This window comes from Homarus americanus, unplaced genomic scaffold (genome assembly GCF_018991925.1).
Source record: "Homarus americanus isolate GMGI-L3 unplaced genomic scaffold, GMGI_Hamer_2.0 scaffold24523, whole genome shotgun sequence".
Lineage (NCBI taxonomy): Eukaryota > Metazoa > Arthropoda > Malacostraca > Decapoda > Nephropidae > Homarus > Homarus americanus.
Window position 1 is genome coordinate 1,518,814 of NW_024744357.1, and position 14,519 is coordinate 1,533,332.

The following is a 14,519-nucleotide window of genomic DNA, read 5'->3' on the forward strand; positions in this document are numbered from 1 at the left end:
ATATCGGCAAAAGTTTCGTGAACTAACCAAAACATTTTCACACACCTTTATTGAGTTTGCACAAGAAAAGCTTAGCTTTTCCAAGAAGTGGTTAGAGGCTACAAAGACCTCCACATTTCAGGATTTGTTAAACTTGGTAGTCCTGGAGGAGTGGAAGAGCAAGATACCATTTCACATCTTGAAGCATGTGGAAGAGCGTGGAGAGGTTAATTTAGGGCGTGCGGCTGAGGTGGCTGATGCGTACGCCTTGCTGGTGGAGTCACTGGGCAGTAGGGAACGTGGTCCTTTCCAACATGTTAGGTCCTCCTCTGATGATAACCTTGGGGACGTGAGTGGTAGGTCGAAAGGTCCCACACCTAACCCCCTGATGCAACCAAGTGTTATTGTTCTTACTATAAAAAACCAGGCCATACGATCCAGTCTTGTAAACACCCAAAGTGTCGAACTTCTAAAAGAAGTTCCCTGGATCCCAAATTCAAACCAATAGCAACCACCAATGTGGAAAGGCCCCATCAGGATCTCCTCTCTTCATTCACCTATGAGGGAAAATTTTCAATCATAGAGGGGTCTCGTTCTTTCCCTATTCGTATATATATATATTATATATATATATATATATATATATATATATATATATATATATATATATATATATATATATATATATATATATATATATATATATATATATATATATACACATACACATATACATATAAATCACTTCTCACATCGCTCCTGAACCAAGAAGACCTCTCAACAAGACCTCCTGCTGGACCCGGAACTGTGAAGACCGCCCTCTCCCTTGTGCCATTGTTGGCCATCTTCCCGGACCGGACCACCCACGACTGTCATCGCCCACAACAACTCACGAGCGTTCTCGGTTTATCGAGCATTAGCTTGCCCTCCCCACTGGTGGTGTGAGTGACCCACACTCCAGCTGGAGAGCAGTTATAGCGCGATATTCCCGGCGTGGTTTGAGCTCTTTTCCTTCTACTACTATTTTTCCTTTTTCGCTCTGGCCTAGGGACCTGCACCCTCAAAAGTGTATTCGTCCTGCGGTTCCCCCTGTAACTGTTCACCTCCCTCCCAGGAGATTGTGAACACGAAAGGGGGTTGGAGCAAAACCCATCCCAGCCGAGTCTTTCCAGGAAAACCGTGATCGTGCGGGTCCACCTGGAAAGAGGGTAGCAATCCTTATCCTTCCCAAATAGGCACACTTAGCTCACGTCTATAAGTGAGCAGTCACATACACTAGGAAGTAGGCTTCCCCAACGGGGCTCCGGGAGAGAAGCTCAGGAACCACTCTACGACCACCAGCCAGTGGGGAGTGCTGAAATTCCTCTGCTACTTACTCAACCGGAATAGGTAGGATTTAATAATTAAAAAAATAAATAAATAAATAAAAACGGTTATGGAGCGCGTACGCCCTCCTAACCGCGACCCCCGCCTGAACCGCCAACCTGACGACCCGAACTACGACAGGCTTCGCACAGAGAAAGCGGACCAGTTACGCGCCTTCAATGAAGCCCTGAAAAGTAAGAACACTGCCACCACCTCCAACAACTCCACCACTACTGCTACCGCCACTGAGGACAACTGGACGAAGGTAGAAAACAAGAAACGCCGACGTGCCTTTTCGGGAAACGAATGCCGTCAAGCAGCCCAAAAGGCACCCATCACCACCACCAGCTCACCTCCAACGACACTGCCAAAATTCCGAATCACGAAAACGGACGCAAAAGCAACATATGCCGCCGTCACAGAGATGGAAAAGCAAAACCCACTGGCCAAGTTCTCAGTGCGGCCCAACCTAAAGGGGGAGATGATTATTCACCCCAAAGACAAGGACTCTGCCACCACCCTCGACACTTACCTGCAAAACACCACCACCGTTGCGTCAACAAAGCTGGACCCCGCCCAGAAACTGATGAAGTCGGTAGTCCTCCGGTACCCAAAGGAACTACCTCTCGAACCCCTGGAGAACCACCCGAAGATCTTAAAAGCCGAGAGATGCTCTCCCCTGTCCGACAAGACGGCCACCACGAAACAAGTGCTCATAACGCACTACGGCTCACCCCCCAGCACCATAGACCTCAAAACCTGGGGGATCTACGAAGTGAGGCCCTTCGTCCCAGAGCCCCTGCGGTGCTTCAGATGCCAGAAATACGGGCACCATCAGACAAGGTGCACGTACAAGGAAATCTGCGCAGTCTGCGCACAGAAGCACGGCACACACTCCTGCCTCACCAAGTTGAAAAATGGGGAAAAAATTGCCCCCAAGTGTGCCAACTGCGGGGGCAAACACCACGCCTGGAATCCTGGATGCTCCGAGAGAACAAAGAGGGTCCAGGCAAACCGACCAGCAGCAAGACCGGCCCCCACCGCCTACACACCAGCCCCACCAAGTACCTTCGTGTGGGGAACCCAAAGGCCAAAACAACAAAGACAACCTCCTCAGCCAGTCAACACCCAAAGTGCAGCCCAGTTTCCTGGCCTCACTACGGCCACACCTCAGCCACCCAAGCAGCAGACAACGACAACCACGAGAAAGACAAAAGAAGCACACACCAAGGCACCAGAAGGAATGATACACGTATCAGACCTAGCCAAGGTACTGACAACCTTCGCGGAGGGCCTAGCCGGACTACTGGACCACAAGATCCAACCCACACAGCTCCAAATACTCATGGGGAGCGTCCTCGGGCAAGTCGCCACAGCTCCAGCCAACTCAGTGGAGGAAGCCACGCCGGTCCTCACACGAGTGACAGCCGAGGTACACTCTACACCGAAGAAGGCCACCAGAGAACCCAAGATACCGACAGCTCCCAGAAAGAAACTGGACGTTTCAACTCCCCTGAACCGAACCACGGCCCAGAAGGCAAAAACCACAGAACACGAAGATATGAACCTGATCCAGTTGGAATCGAACTTGGACATCTCCATCGAGGACCACCAGAAGTCCCCGATGAAACAGTGGTGGAAAACATCAGCACCCTGAACATCCTAACATGGAATGCTCAGGGCATCAAAAACAAGAAACACCTCCTACAAGAAGCAGCAGCCAAGGACAAGCTTGACATCATACTCCTACAAGAAACACTTCTACAAGAACACCACTGTTTCAAATTCAGCGGTTACAAGACATACAGGAGGCATTTCACGCAGGCGTCAACAAGAGGATGTATGATCTTGGTCAAGTCAAGCATACCCTCCGCCGATGTCACGCAGCAATTTCCATGTGGGGAAAACATCGAGACACAGGCCGTCAAAGTAACCCTCCAAGAACGGGAATTAACTGTTCACAACATCTACAAGAACCCAAGGGGCTCACTGGAGGTTACTCAATTATTTGCTTCGGCCGCTGACCACGCCACACTCATAGGAGGGGATTTCAACGCACATCATCCCTTCCTAAGCTCGGCAAGCCCCACAAATGAAGACGGCCTACACCTATACACCACCTTTCAAGATACACCCGAGATCTGCCTCCTGAACACCGGAGAGCCCACCCACATTAGGGGAGGAAGGCTAGATCTAACCTTCGTCTCCAGTGCACTACAGCCTTCGGCCTCCTGGCAGATACACCCCACGCTGACCAGCGACCACTTCGCAACCCTAACAACGCTGAAGGTGAACAAACTCCCCACTCCACCCCCCCCGAGATGGAGATACAATACCCAAAAGGCAGACTGGGGACTCTTTAAGAAACACCTGGCTAAGTGGCGCGAAAAATCACAGCCGGCCGGCGCAGCACCCGTGGATGAGACAACCCTCCACCACCAATTGGTCGAGGCGTTTCACCAAGCGGCAGAAGAGGCTATCCCAAAAACAAAACCCACATCAAGACAGTACAATGATTACTGGTACTACTGTCCCAGGGTGAAAGAACTCAACCACAGAGTGAACATGGCCCGAAGAAACTACAGGAGACATCCCACGGCAACAAACAGACATCTCCTGCAAGTCATAGTTAAGGATACCAGGGAAGTGAAGGAAGAAATAAAAAACGTAAGCTGGCTCAAGTGGTGCTCCGAACTGAACGAGCACACCTCCCTTGGCAAGATGTGGGCCCAGATCCGAAGGGCATCTGGGAAGGCAACGCCACCACCACCAACCCATCCCAACCCAGAAGAGGAAGCCGATTGACTTGCAAAACTGTTCTCTGACCGAGCAGCAACGAAAAACCTCCCGAGACAGGCGGAGGAGACACAACGGCGTCTGCGACAGGTCAGACTCCAGATGATCGAAGAGGCCTGCAACAGTGAAGATGACACTGACAGACCATTCAACCAGCAAGAACTCCAGAAGTCGCTAAAACGAAGCAAGGACACAGCACCAGGGGCCGACAGGATAACCTACTCCATGCTTTCCCATGCCGGAGAAGCCGGACACGAGGCTCTGCTGCAAGCCATCAATGCCTCGTGGACAGCACAAAGACTCCCACCGGAATGGAAGAAGGGAGATATACAGCCCATTCCGAAGCCCAGAGAACCAGACAAACCGAGGCCCATCTCCCTTCTCAGATGCATAGCGAAGACGGGAGAAAGAATGGCTCTCAACCGACTCAAGTGGAAAGTAGGCAGCCCACACCCTCACATCTTTGCTTACACCGAGAACACCGGCACAGGCAACAACATCGCCGAGATACTCAGCACAGTGGACAACAAACCAGCTCTGGTGGTCTTCCTCGACCTGGAGAAAGCCTTCGAACTAGCAAATCCATTGGCCATTACAACTACGCTCGCTAAAAAAGGCGTCAAAGGAAGGTTGCTGGGGTGGATCCAGAACTACCTCACACAGAGAGAAGCACGAGTACGCTTTCAGGGAGCAACCTCAAGCTACAGGGTCCATGAAAACGGAACCCCACAAGGAGGCATCCTCAGTCCAATGCTGTTCAATGTCCTGATGGAAAATCTAGTCAAACTTCCTTTCAGACAAACAGCCAAGCTCCTATGCTATGCAGACGACTTACAGCTTATAGTAAGAGGATCGAACAGACTAGCCAACACGCAACACGCACTCCAACTTATAGAAGAGGAGTGCAACAGACTTGGACTCAAGATAAATCCAGCCAAGTCGAAAGCGATGGCCATCTGCACAGACACACCAGACAAGATGCTCTCCATACAAAACACGCCGGTAGTCTGGACCAACGCCCACCAGTGTCTTGGAATCTGGTTTGACCAGAAACTCACCTTCAAGCCGCAACTCGAGTATCTCAGGCACAGGACGAAGAGCAGACACAATATAATGAGGTCGCTCACCAGCAAATCCGCAGGAGCAAACCTTCATGTGCTCAAAGCCTACTACACAGCCGCCATCAGATCGCTGGTAGATTACAGTGCTCCAGCACTCATTGGACTGAGAGAAGACCAAATAGCTAAGCTAGAAGTCATCCAAAACAATGCTCTCAGGACCATGCTCGGAGCACCCATGTGGACCAGAATTTGCAATCTGCAAATGGAAACCGAACTACCACCCCTGGCAGTACGAGTCAAGCAGGTGACAGCCGGTCTCCTCGCCAAAATCTGTAGAGCAGACAAGCCCACAGTTGCCAAGATTCGAATCAGTGCCTCCCTCCACCTCGACCACAGAGTGCGAGGGGCCACCTGGTCGCACGAGGCAAGCGAGGTCATCCGACACCTGCAAGCAGAAACACTCGTCAAGAACAACCAAGACACACGAGACAATGGTTACGCTGTTCCTCCACCATGGAGCCCTCCACCAGCCACACTCAAATTTACCGACCTAGGCGATAGTAAAGCCAACCTCCAGAAGGAGGACCTCAAAAAAATAACTCTCGAAGCCATAGCCACCGAGACACCGGCTGATGCAGCATCATACTTCACAGACGGCTCGGTGGACCCAAAACATCATAGATCCGGAGCGGCCTTCTACACCCAAGGTCAGACCCTCCAATGGAGACTTTCCAACGACTGCTCCACCCTACAAACAGAACTGGTAGCAATCTCAAAGGCCCTACAACACGCTGCAACACAACACAACAAGTCCGTCATAATTCACACGGACTCGAAATCGGCCATGCAGGCGCTGCAACACAGTCAACCAAGAGACAACGTCCACATCATCACCTCGATCCTCGCACAGCTACAGGAATTCCAAAGCCAAAACCGACCAGTCGTCTTACACTGGATTCCCAGTCATGTAGGGATCGGAGGAAACGACGTGGCAGACGAAGCAGCCAAGGCAGCTACACGTTCTAGTAGCGTACACATCCAAGTTCCAGCAAGTGTGCAACAGATCAAGAATCACCTCAGAAAGACTACCAAGCTCCACATCAAAAAGAGCTTCCTTCATGCACTCAACGCTGGTTCCCAATCAGCCAAATGGTACCTGGCGGCCACAAAAGGGGAACCACCTTTCGCTGTCAAGAAAACTCCAAGACAAACCCAAGTCAGCCTTCATCGACTACGACTAGGGTACAAGTGCTCCTGGCAGATGATCGGAAATGACGTCACGGAATGCACCTACTGTCAGGAGCCAGCAGCCAACCCACTTGAACACTATCTCCTCGATTGCGAGGTCACACAAAGCCTCCGAAACAGAACTCAAATCTCCCAAGAAACACACACAACACCAGCGGCCACTCTAACCCGAAAGGCCCATACAGACCACATTCACCACCTACTCCGGGTCATCACACGATACCCACCACCCAGATAGCTTAGAAAGCATCCTCTCCCAGCAAGTGCGGACCCCAGTTCGGGGGGCGCGCCACTCCGAAGCTGACCACGTCCAAGAGTGGGGGCTGGTGGTAAGCGTCCACTGATCGGGGGTCCGCTCACACTTGCAACCTGCAGTATCCCTCCAATCTGCAGGTGGGACCACCTCCAATCCCAATCCGGTCTGGCTGCTCCTGGAGCTCCAGCCGGAACCACCAAACGGGCCGCCTATAGGCAAAGGCCCGTGTCGGACTACGGTCCGACAATCTCAACAACAACAACAACATGGTAGGAGATCTAGTGGTTCCCAACATAAAGACAGTCGACTCTCCCTTACCTGTCAACTCCACCACTGACCTTGAAGAAACTACTCCTCACCTTTTCCCATCTTGTGCTGTCACCCGGTCACAGAGTGTGCGAAATGGGCCCTCTTCATCTAAACCACCTCCAATATCTTCCTACCCACAGAAGAGCTGTACAATAAGACCATTAGTAAGGATGAGCTCATTAAAGCCCAACAATCTGATCCATCTTTGAATAAACTTCATCATGCAGCAGTTGAGGGTAAAGATTTTAACACCCTTCCGTGTTTTTATTATCAGGAAGGGGTTTTGATAAGGGCCTATAGACCCCCTGAGCTTACCCATCTAGACACGTGGTTTGAAATATATCAAGTGGTAATTCCTTCCTCAGTCAGACCAGCATTAATTGCCCTTGCCCATGATGGTATTTCAGGACATTTGGGAATCCTGAAAACATATAAAAAGCTCCTCCAACACTATTACTGGCCTGGACTTAGGAAGGATGTGTCAAAGTACCTAAAATCTTGTCATATTTGTCAAATGGTAGGAAAACCAAATGAAAGTATACCAGGAGCTCCCATTAAGCCCATCCTAGTATTTTCTACACCATTTGAAAAGATTGTTGTGGATTGTGTGGGCCCATTACCAAAGACTAAGAAGGGAAATCAATTCCTGCTCACAGTTATGGATACCAGTACACGTTATCCTGAGGCTTTTCCCCTTAAAAGCATCACTTCAAAAAATGTAATCAAATCTCACTTGCACCTTTTCACTTCAGTGGGCATTCCTAAATAGATCCAATCCGATCAGGGCACCAATTTTACGAGCAATCTTTTCAAACAGGTGATGAAAGACCTCAGTGTGGACCATTGTACATCTTCGGCTTACCACCCACAATCCCAAGGTTGCTTGGAACGGTTCCATCAAACTTTCAAATCAATGCTACTCTTTGCCATCAGGGATTGTCCCCAGGAGTCATTGGGTTTCTCCCCGTTCGAGTTACTATATGGGAGACAAATTAGGGGACCCCTTAAAATAGTAAAGGAGCAGTGGTTTGACACTCCATCTATTAAGCCCGCAACAGTTTCCCAATACATTGACACTTTACGGGACAAATTACCTGAAGTCCGAACCATTGCTCAGTCAAACTTAAAAAAGTCCACGAAAAAATGGTGGTCCCAACCTAAATTAGTTGAAAGATCATTTTCTCCAGGTGACAAAGTGTTACTCTTTCTACCCATTCCAGGCTCTCCCCTTAAAAGCAAGTTTACTGGTCCCAATATAGTTGCTAATAAACTATCTCCCCTCAACTATATAGTCCATACTCCTGATCGCAGAAAAGATTCACAACTTGTTCATATTAATCTCATGAAACTTTACCATTCCAGGCAGTCAGAGGAAGAAATCCCAGAGGCTATAAGCATACCTGTATTGCATACGGTTTTGTCAGGGCCGGAGACAGATGACATGGATCTATTGGATAATTTAGACTTCCCTCTACCTAAAGAAAACCCTGCTAACAGTCACATACTCAACAACTTGGATGAGTATTTTTCTGTTCTGAATCCATCTCAAGCAAAAGATCTCACTAAGTTATTATCAACATTTCCTAAAGTCACGTCGGACCTCCCAGGGTTTTGCAATATACTTAAACATGATATTAAGCTAATCTCAGATGATGTGCAACCCATTAGGCAATCAGCATATCGACTAAATCCACAAAAAAGAGAGATTATGAAAAAGGAGGTAGATTTTTTGTTAAAACATAACTTAGCTGAGCCTAGTACCTCCCCCTGGGCTTCACCTTGCCTTCTCATTCCAAAACCCGATAGCACTTTTCGTTTCTGTACCGATTATCGTAAAGTGAACCAGGTCACTGTCTCAGACTCCTACCCTCTACCTTTGATTGAAGATATAATAGACAGCATAGGCTGTGCAAAATTTATAACTACAGTGGACATGTTGAAAGGATATTATCAAGTGGGACTCACGGATAGGGCAAAAATAATCTCAGCATTTATAACTCCATTTGGTCTTTTTCAATATTTGGTTATGGCGTTTGGCTTTTCTAATGCTCCGGCCACATTCCAGAGGGCAATCAATTACCTGATTCAGGACCTAGATGGGACGTTCGCCTACCTGGATGACCTGGTGGTGGTGTCGGACGGCTGGGACGAACATCTGGTGCGTTTGGAGATACTGTTCGCACGACTGCAAGAGACTGGATTCACCATAAACCTGGCTAAATCTGCTTTTGGCCGGGCCTCAGTGACTTATTTGGGACATATCGTTGGGCATGGTATGGTGAGACCCAAGGACGCAAACGTTAAAGCCATCTTGTCCTTCCCCACTCCAAGGATGAGGAAGGAACTCATGCGCTTCCTGGGGATGTGCGGCTACTACCGTCGGTTCTGCAGTAACTTCTCCAGCGTGGCCGGACCCCTCACAGACCTTACCAGTTCTGCGGTCCCTTACATCTGGAACCAGAGGTGCGACCAGTCTTTCCACCGCCTCAAAGCCTTCCTTGCCTCCAAGCCTGTAGTCCACCCCCCTGACTATGCCTTGCCCTTCCATCTGCAAATCGACGCTAGCAGTGTCAGAGTGGGGGCTGTGCTCCTACAACCCGACCCAACCACTAATGTCCTTCACCCTGTGGCATACTACTCCGCCAAGTTGAAAAACATCAGACCATCTACTCGACCATAGAGAAGGAGGCCCTGGCTCTGGTGTTGGCATTAAAGAAGTTTGAATGTTACCTCCAATCTCGCCCACAAACCACCCTAGTCTTCAGCGACCATAACCCGCTCACGTTCATCCAAACCAACATGACCTCCAACCAGCGAATCCTCCGCTGGGCTCTCCTCACCCAGCCCTATAATCTACAAGTCCGGCACATAAAGGGGGTGGACAACCTGATTGCGGACTCCTTATCCCGAGCTCCAGTGGAAATGCAGCAGCTACTCTCCAGACGCACCAGGTGATCACCTCCTTCGCGCCCGCGCTATGGAGGTCTTAGGAGGGGGGGTGTGTTACGAACCACGCCATCAATTGTCATGATCTACCTACCCAGCACTACGAACCACGCCATCTATTGTCATTATCTACCTACCCAGCATCACGAGCAACGCCATCTAGGGACGAAACCCGAGTATGACTAGTCTTAGTTACCACTCCGGGGTTTCCCTTCTCCATATCCTGGTTGTTGCGTCACCTCCTCCAAGTCTTCCTCATCAGCCCCAGATCGAGGAGAGTTCAGTTCACTCTGGGAAGTGACCACACTAGGATCACCTATCCTGGAAACCTACGGCACAGTGACTACCTACCATCTTCTTCAATACTCAGCCTTACTCGTCAGCCATCTCAGCACTGCACTTGAGTATTTTGTAATCTTATATTGCCTCCCACCTCCACTTGCTTCTGTTTGTTGTATGTTGTATAAATATGTATATACTGTTAAGCCAATGTTGCGTATGTTTAGGTTAAGTATGGTTAAGGGTAAATTATAGAAAGCTGAATATTTTGTTAAGGAATTTATGGTACTTTATTATACACAACAAAATCTCGCATCCTTTGTCTACCCTTTTATAGTCCGATTGTCTCTGTTTGTGTTAGGTTTTTTTATTATTGTTGCCTGTTGGGATCTGGGTAGACTTTTAACTATATTCTAAATCCCCAACTCGTAACAGATGTGATTGGTGTAAATAAGTTGAAACAAACCAAATCCACCTCTAATTCAAGAATGGATATATATTATCTTAGGTTAAGTTAAATTAGGTTAGATTAGGTAGGTTTGGTTAGGTAAGGTATATTGAAAGGTCACTGGGTGGTGATCGGTCGCTTAGCGTTTTGTGGGTTGTTATAAAGCATACATCAACATAATGAAGCGCCCACATGGTGTCCTCGGTAAAGGAACGTATATTAAAAAAAAAAAAAAAAAAATGGAAATTCGCCAAAATAAAATTTAGGATAATTGGAATTCCTCCACCTTGTTTTGGATATTCTTGAGGTAAGATACAGGTTTCCTTCTATGGGAAAGTTTCGTAAAGTTGCTGGTACTTAGTGGATAATATCTAACAGTACTACCTTATTTTCATACAAATATTATGTAAATAAGTATAATAATACAACTTGAATTACATTATGAATATCATGTAACTGAGATAGTATCAGTGTGTGTTAATGTACTTTTGTAAAATATTTTGCTGGTTTGCTAACATTTAGTGCAGCCAGTCAGGCACCCATTAAAGCTAGCAGTAGGTGCTTCGTCACATTTAGTGGAATGATACAGCTGGTCGGTGCATTAGTTTAGCGTTAGATATTTAATATGTTGGAAGTGAAAAGATTACCAAGTGTTTGTCAGAAACTGGTAGGCTGGCGTGTTTGTGACAAGACAGCAATAATTATACATTATTAACTGTCACAAATACTGGTGACAAGGCAACAATTATAAGCAGTATGTGTACATCCGGTAATATCAAGGTGGTGGGCAAAATTATGAAATTAGAGTCAACATGTCAATAATTAATTAGATATGAGATGGCGTTGCCGCCAAACAATTTTTGTTAGACAAAAGTAAAGAAATTATCTATGACTCAGATGAAATGTGTTGTGCTCTATCAGTCAACAAATTATGAATTTTTTTGTTAGTAGATCAACAGGAGTATAAGTTTTCTCATTGTAACATTTGCTGGTCTCAGATATTGTTCTGCGTTTCCTTTTACAGATGAAATTATATATGAAAAGGACTTAACAACGCCAAATTAATATTACCGTCATATCTATTTTTGTACTAAAACAGTTTACCCACATTTTGACAGCCACCACATATACTGTAGTTATTCTTCGGTTATGGAAGTGGTGGTCATGTAGGACAATTGGTCAGGATGGACGTGAAAAATAGGGTAACGTGAACACAAAACTGACGTCACCTCCATCATTTTCGGCTCGGAAAGTGTTGTATTACCATTCGACTTTCAACTTATCTTTTAGCACTGCAGTGATCTCCAGTATACTAAGATATGGCCCTACATGTTGCAGATATATAGTTTGTCTCACCAAACAAAGTTTTAATATTGTTCATGAAACATTAAAAAAATTTATAATTACTTCCTCTTGTCTAAGGATTTGGAGAAAAAAAATCAATATATATGTTTTTTTTTACATATATTAGTTGGTTATGTTACAATAAATATTATCACTTAAAGAATCCTTAGGCGTAGCGAGGAGCTGGGGTGTAGGAGGACTGGTATGTAGGGAACTGGGCCTCACCCTCGTAGGTCACCTCGGCCACGTAGCCTGAGTTGCCGTTGACAGTGTAGGTGACCCTCTGCAGGCGACCGTCGGGAAGCAGCACGTAGTAGGAGCCCTGGGTGTTGTCGCCGTCACGGGACTCTTCGTGACCGAAGTCATTGCCGGAGGGGTCATCTTTCACTTGCCAGTTGAAGTTGTACTGAGCAGGAGTCTGCAACAACAATAATGAAAGGTGTATATTTACTGTCTCACTCGAGCCACCACGGCCAGGTTAATCTGTTTTACATGAAGCTTAATATTGTGTTGGTGTCAGCCATAAGTGTTTAGAGGGTTGTGACACAGACAGGTGACGCTACTCACGTCAGGACCTGTGGAGCTATAGTACTCATTTGGGCGATTTTGGGGGCGCGCCACTGTCATCGTTGCAGCACACAACACAAGCACAAACTGCGAAGGTTTATAAGATTATTGTTTTCTTTTATTGATATTTCATGCAGGGGAAGTTCTGACATTTTAGGGTTGAACTCGTATGATATATTTTCAATAGTTTAAGGCTTAAGTGTTAACTTTATATTCCACAGATAAACAAGGATTATATATTAATTAATGACGGTGATTCATGACTGTCATGATACCTTAAGAGACATGTTTGTTGTTTTGTGAGGAAGAAGACCCAGAATGATGATCATCGAGGTGTAACACCGTCTTATATACTCCGGGCCTCAGTCAACACATGTGACGTAATAACCTTGACAGAGAAGAGTTACGTTTGATATTGCCGAGACATTTCATGTAATGTAAATAATTGTTCTAAATTTGCGAGTGCAAAATTGTGCTTGTGATTTTGAATTCCACAGTTATTCAGCAATTTTTATATTAAGAAAAACTTGATGTGGACAGGAAAGCACAAGGCCGAAGTAGTTGAGGAGTGGATGAGAGAGAAAACAGCAGAGGGAAGGTGTTTATCGAGCAGAACAGTGAGACATTTAAGTGTAAACCAAACACCTATCACGACTAAAAATTATACATGATGAAATTTTTCCAGTGATCTAACTCGTTCAACTAATTGTGAGTTTATTGATCTTGGAATACTGCATTTAATGTTTTCCAGGACGAGTATTTTTAAGGACACTTTTGCCTCGCTTACAGATGCTCACACCTCCTCATTAACCTTCAGGGTCAGTTTTTATGGTAACTTCTTCCCTTTATATACGAAAGTTCGTACATTCTACTAGAGGTGCGGCGGCCGAGTGAAGGCATTACTCGCTTCCCGTCCTAAGGGTTGCTTGTTGGCCCAAATGGTGTTCTCACAATACTTCCATCTGTAAAGGGATTTTATAATTAGGAAAATGAAGATAGTTGAGCTCATTGTCGGCCAAAATACCTCCTGTTCACCTCGCATACTGTACAGTGAACGATACCCACCGTTGGGCTTGTGAAACTATGCCATGTGTAAGATAATCTGAATTATTCTGACATCAAGTAAAACGTGTTATGGTATTGTGATCCTTCGGCCACCAAGTCTTAGGTAACGTACGAGGAATTAGTTTAATGAATAATACCCACTACGCTCCTAGAGAATGGAATTTTTTTTTTTTTATTAGATTATCCTCTGAACGAATCAATTATATTCGAAGATAAAGAGTTGAAAACATTCAAGATTGATGTGCTAAGTTGACACATAACAGGCTAATACCGTACGTCTAGGATGAAAGAGCTTAGTATAGGACGCTGAGGCAGAAACACCTGTGACTGAAACGTCCTGACATGGTAATTACATATGATACTCTACATAATAACGGGTTACATCTGAAAGTGTTCTGAAGGTCAGAGATTAACTGGAAAGGTCAGAGGTCATGGGCTGATAGTTCTCGTATTAAAGATACCTTAAGACTGGATGGTTGCATCCCGTATTACCCTTACTCATAATGTTCACTTTTACACCTCTCTGTGCAGAGTGCAGGCATGTGCGCGCCCTACCTGGGGTACATACTCGACCTGGGGTACACGTACTTTTAAGAACATAAGAACATAAGAATGGAGGAAACTGCAGTGGGCCTATTGGCCCATACTGGGCAGTCCCGTTTACACCCAACCCCTATTGCTCATATAAGCATCCAACCTATGTTTGAAGCAGTTCAGCGTATTCGAGTTAATGATGATATTTGGTAACTTGTTCCATTCATTCACTACTCTGTTTCCAAACCAGTGTTTACCTGTTTCACGCCTAAATCTAAATTTGTCTAATTTAAAACCATTGTTACCAGTTCTCTCCTGGTTG

General features: G+C 46.3%; 1 protein-coding gene across 1 annotated transcript in view; it reads right to left on the reverse strand.

Annotated features, from left to right (window-relative positions):
* LOC121877861 (pro-resilin-like) overlaps nt 1-14,519 on the reverse strand; it is a 39,340-nt gene that overhangs the window by 18,423 nt on the left and 6,398 nt on the right. Inside the window, exon 3 of the mRNA XM_042383767.1 lies at nt 12,312-12,449. Coding sequence (XP_042239701.1) covers nt 12,312-12,449 — 138 coding nt within the window. The remainder of the gene's footprint in view (nt 1-12,311; nt 12,450-14,519) is intronic.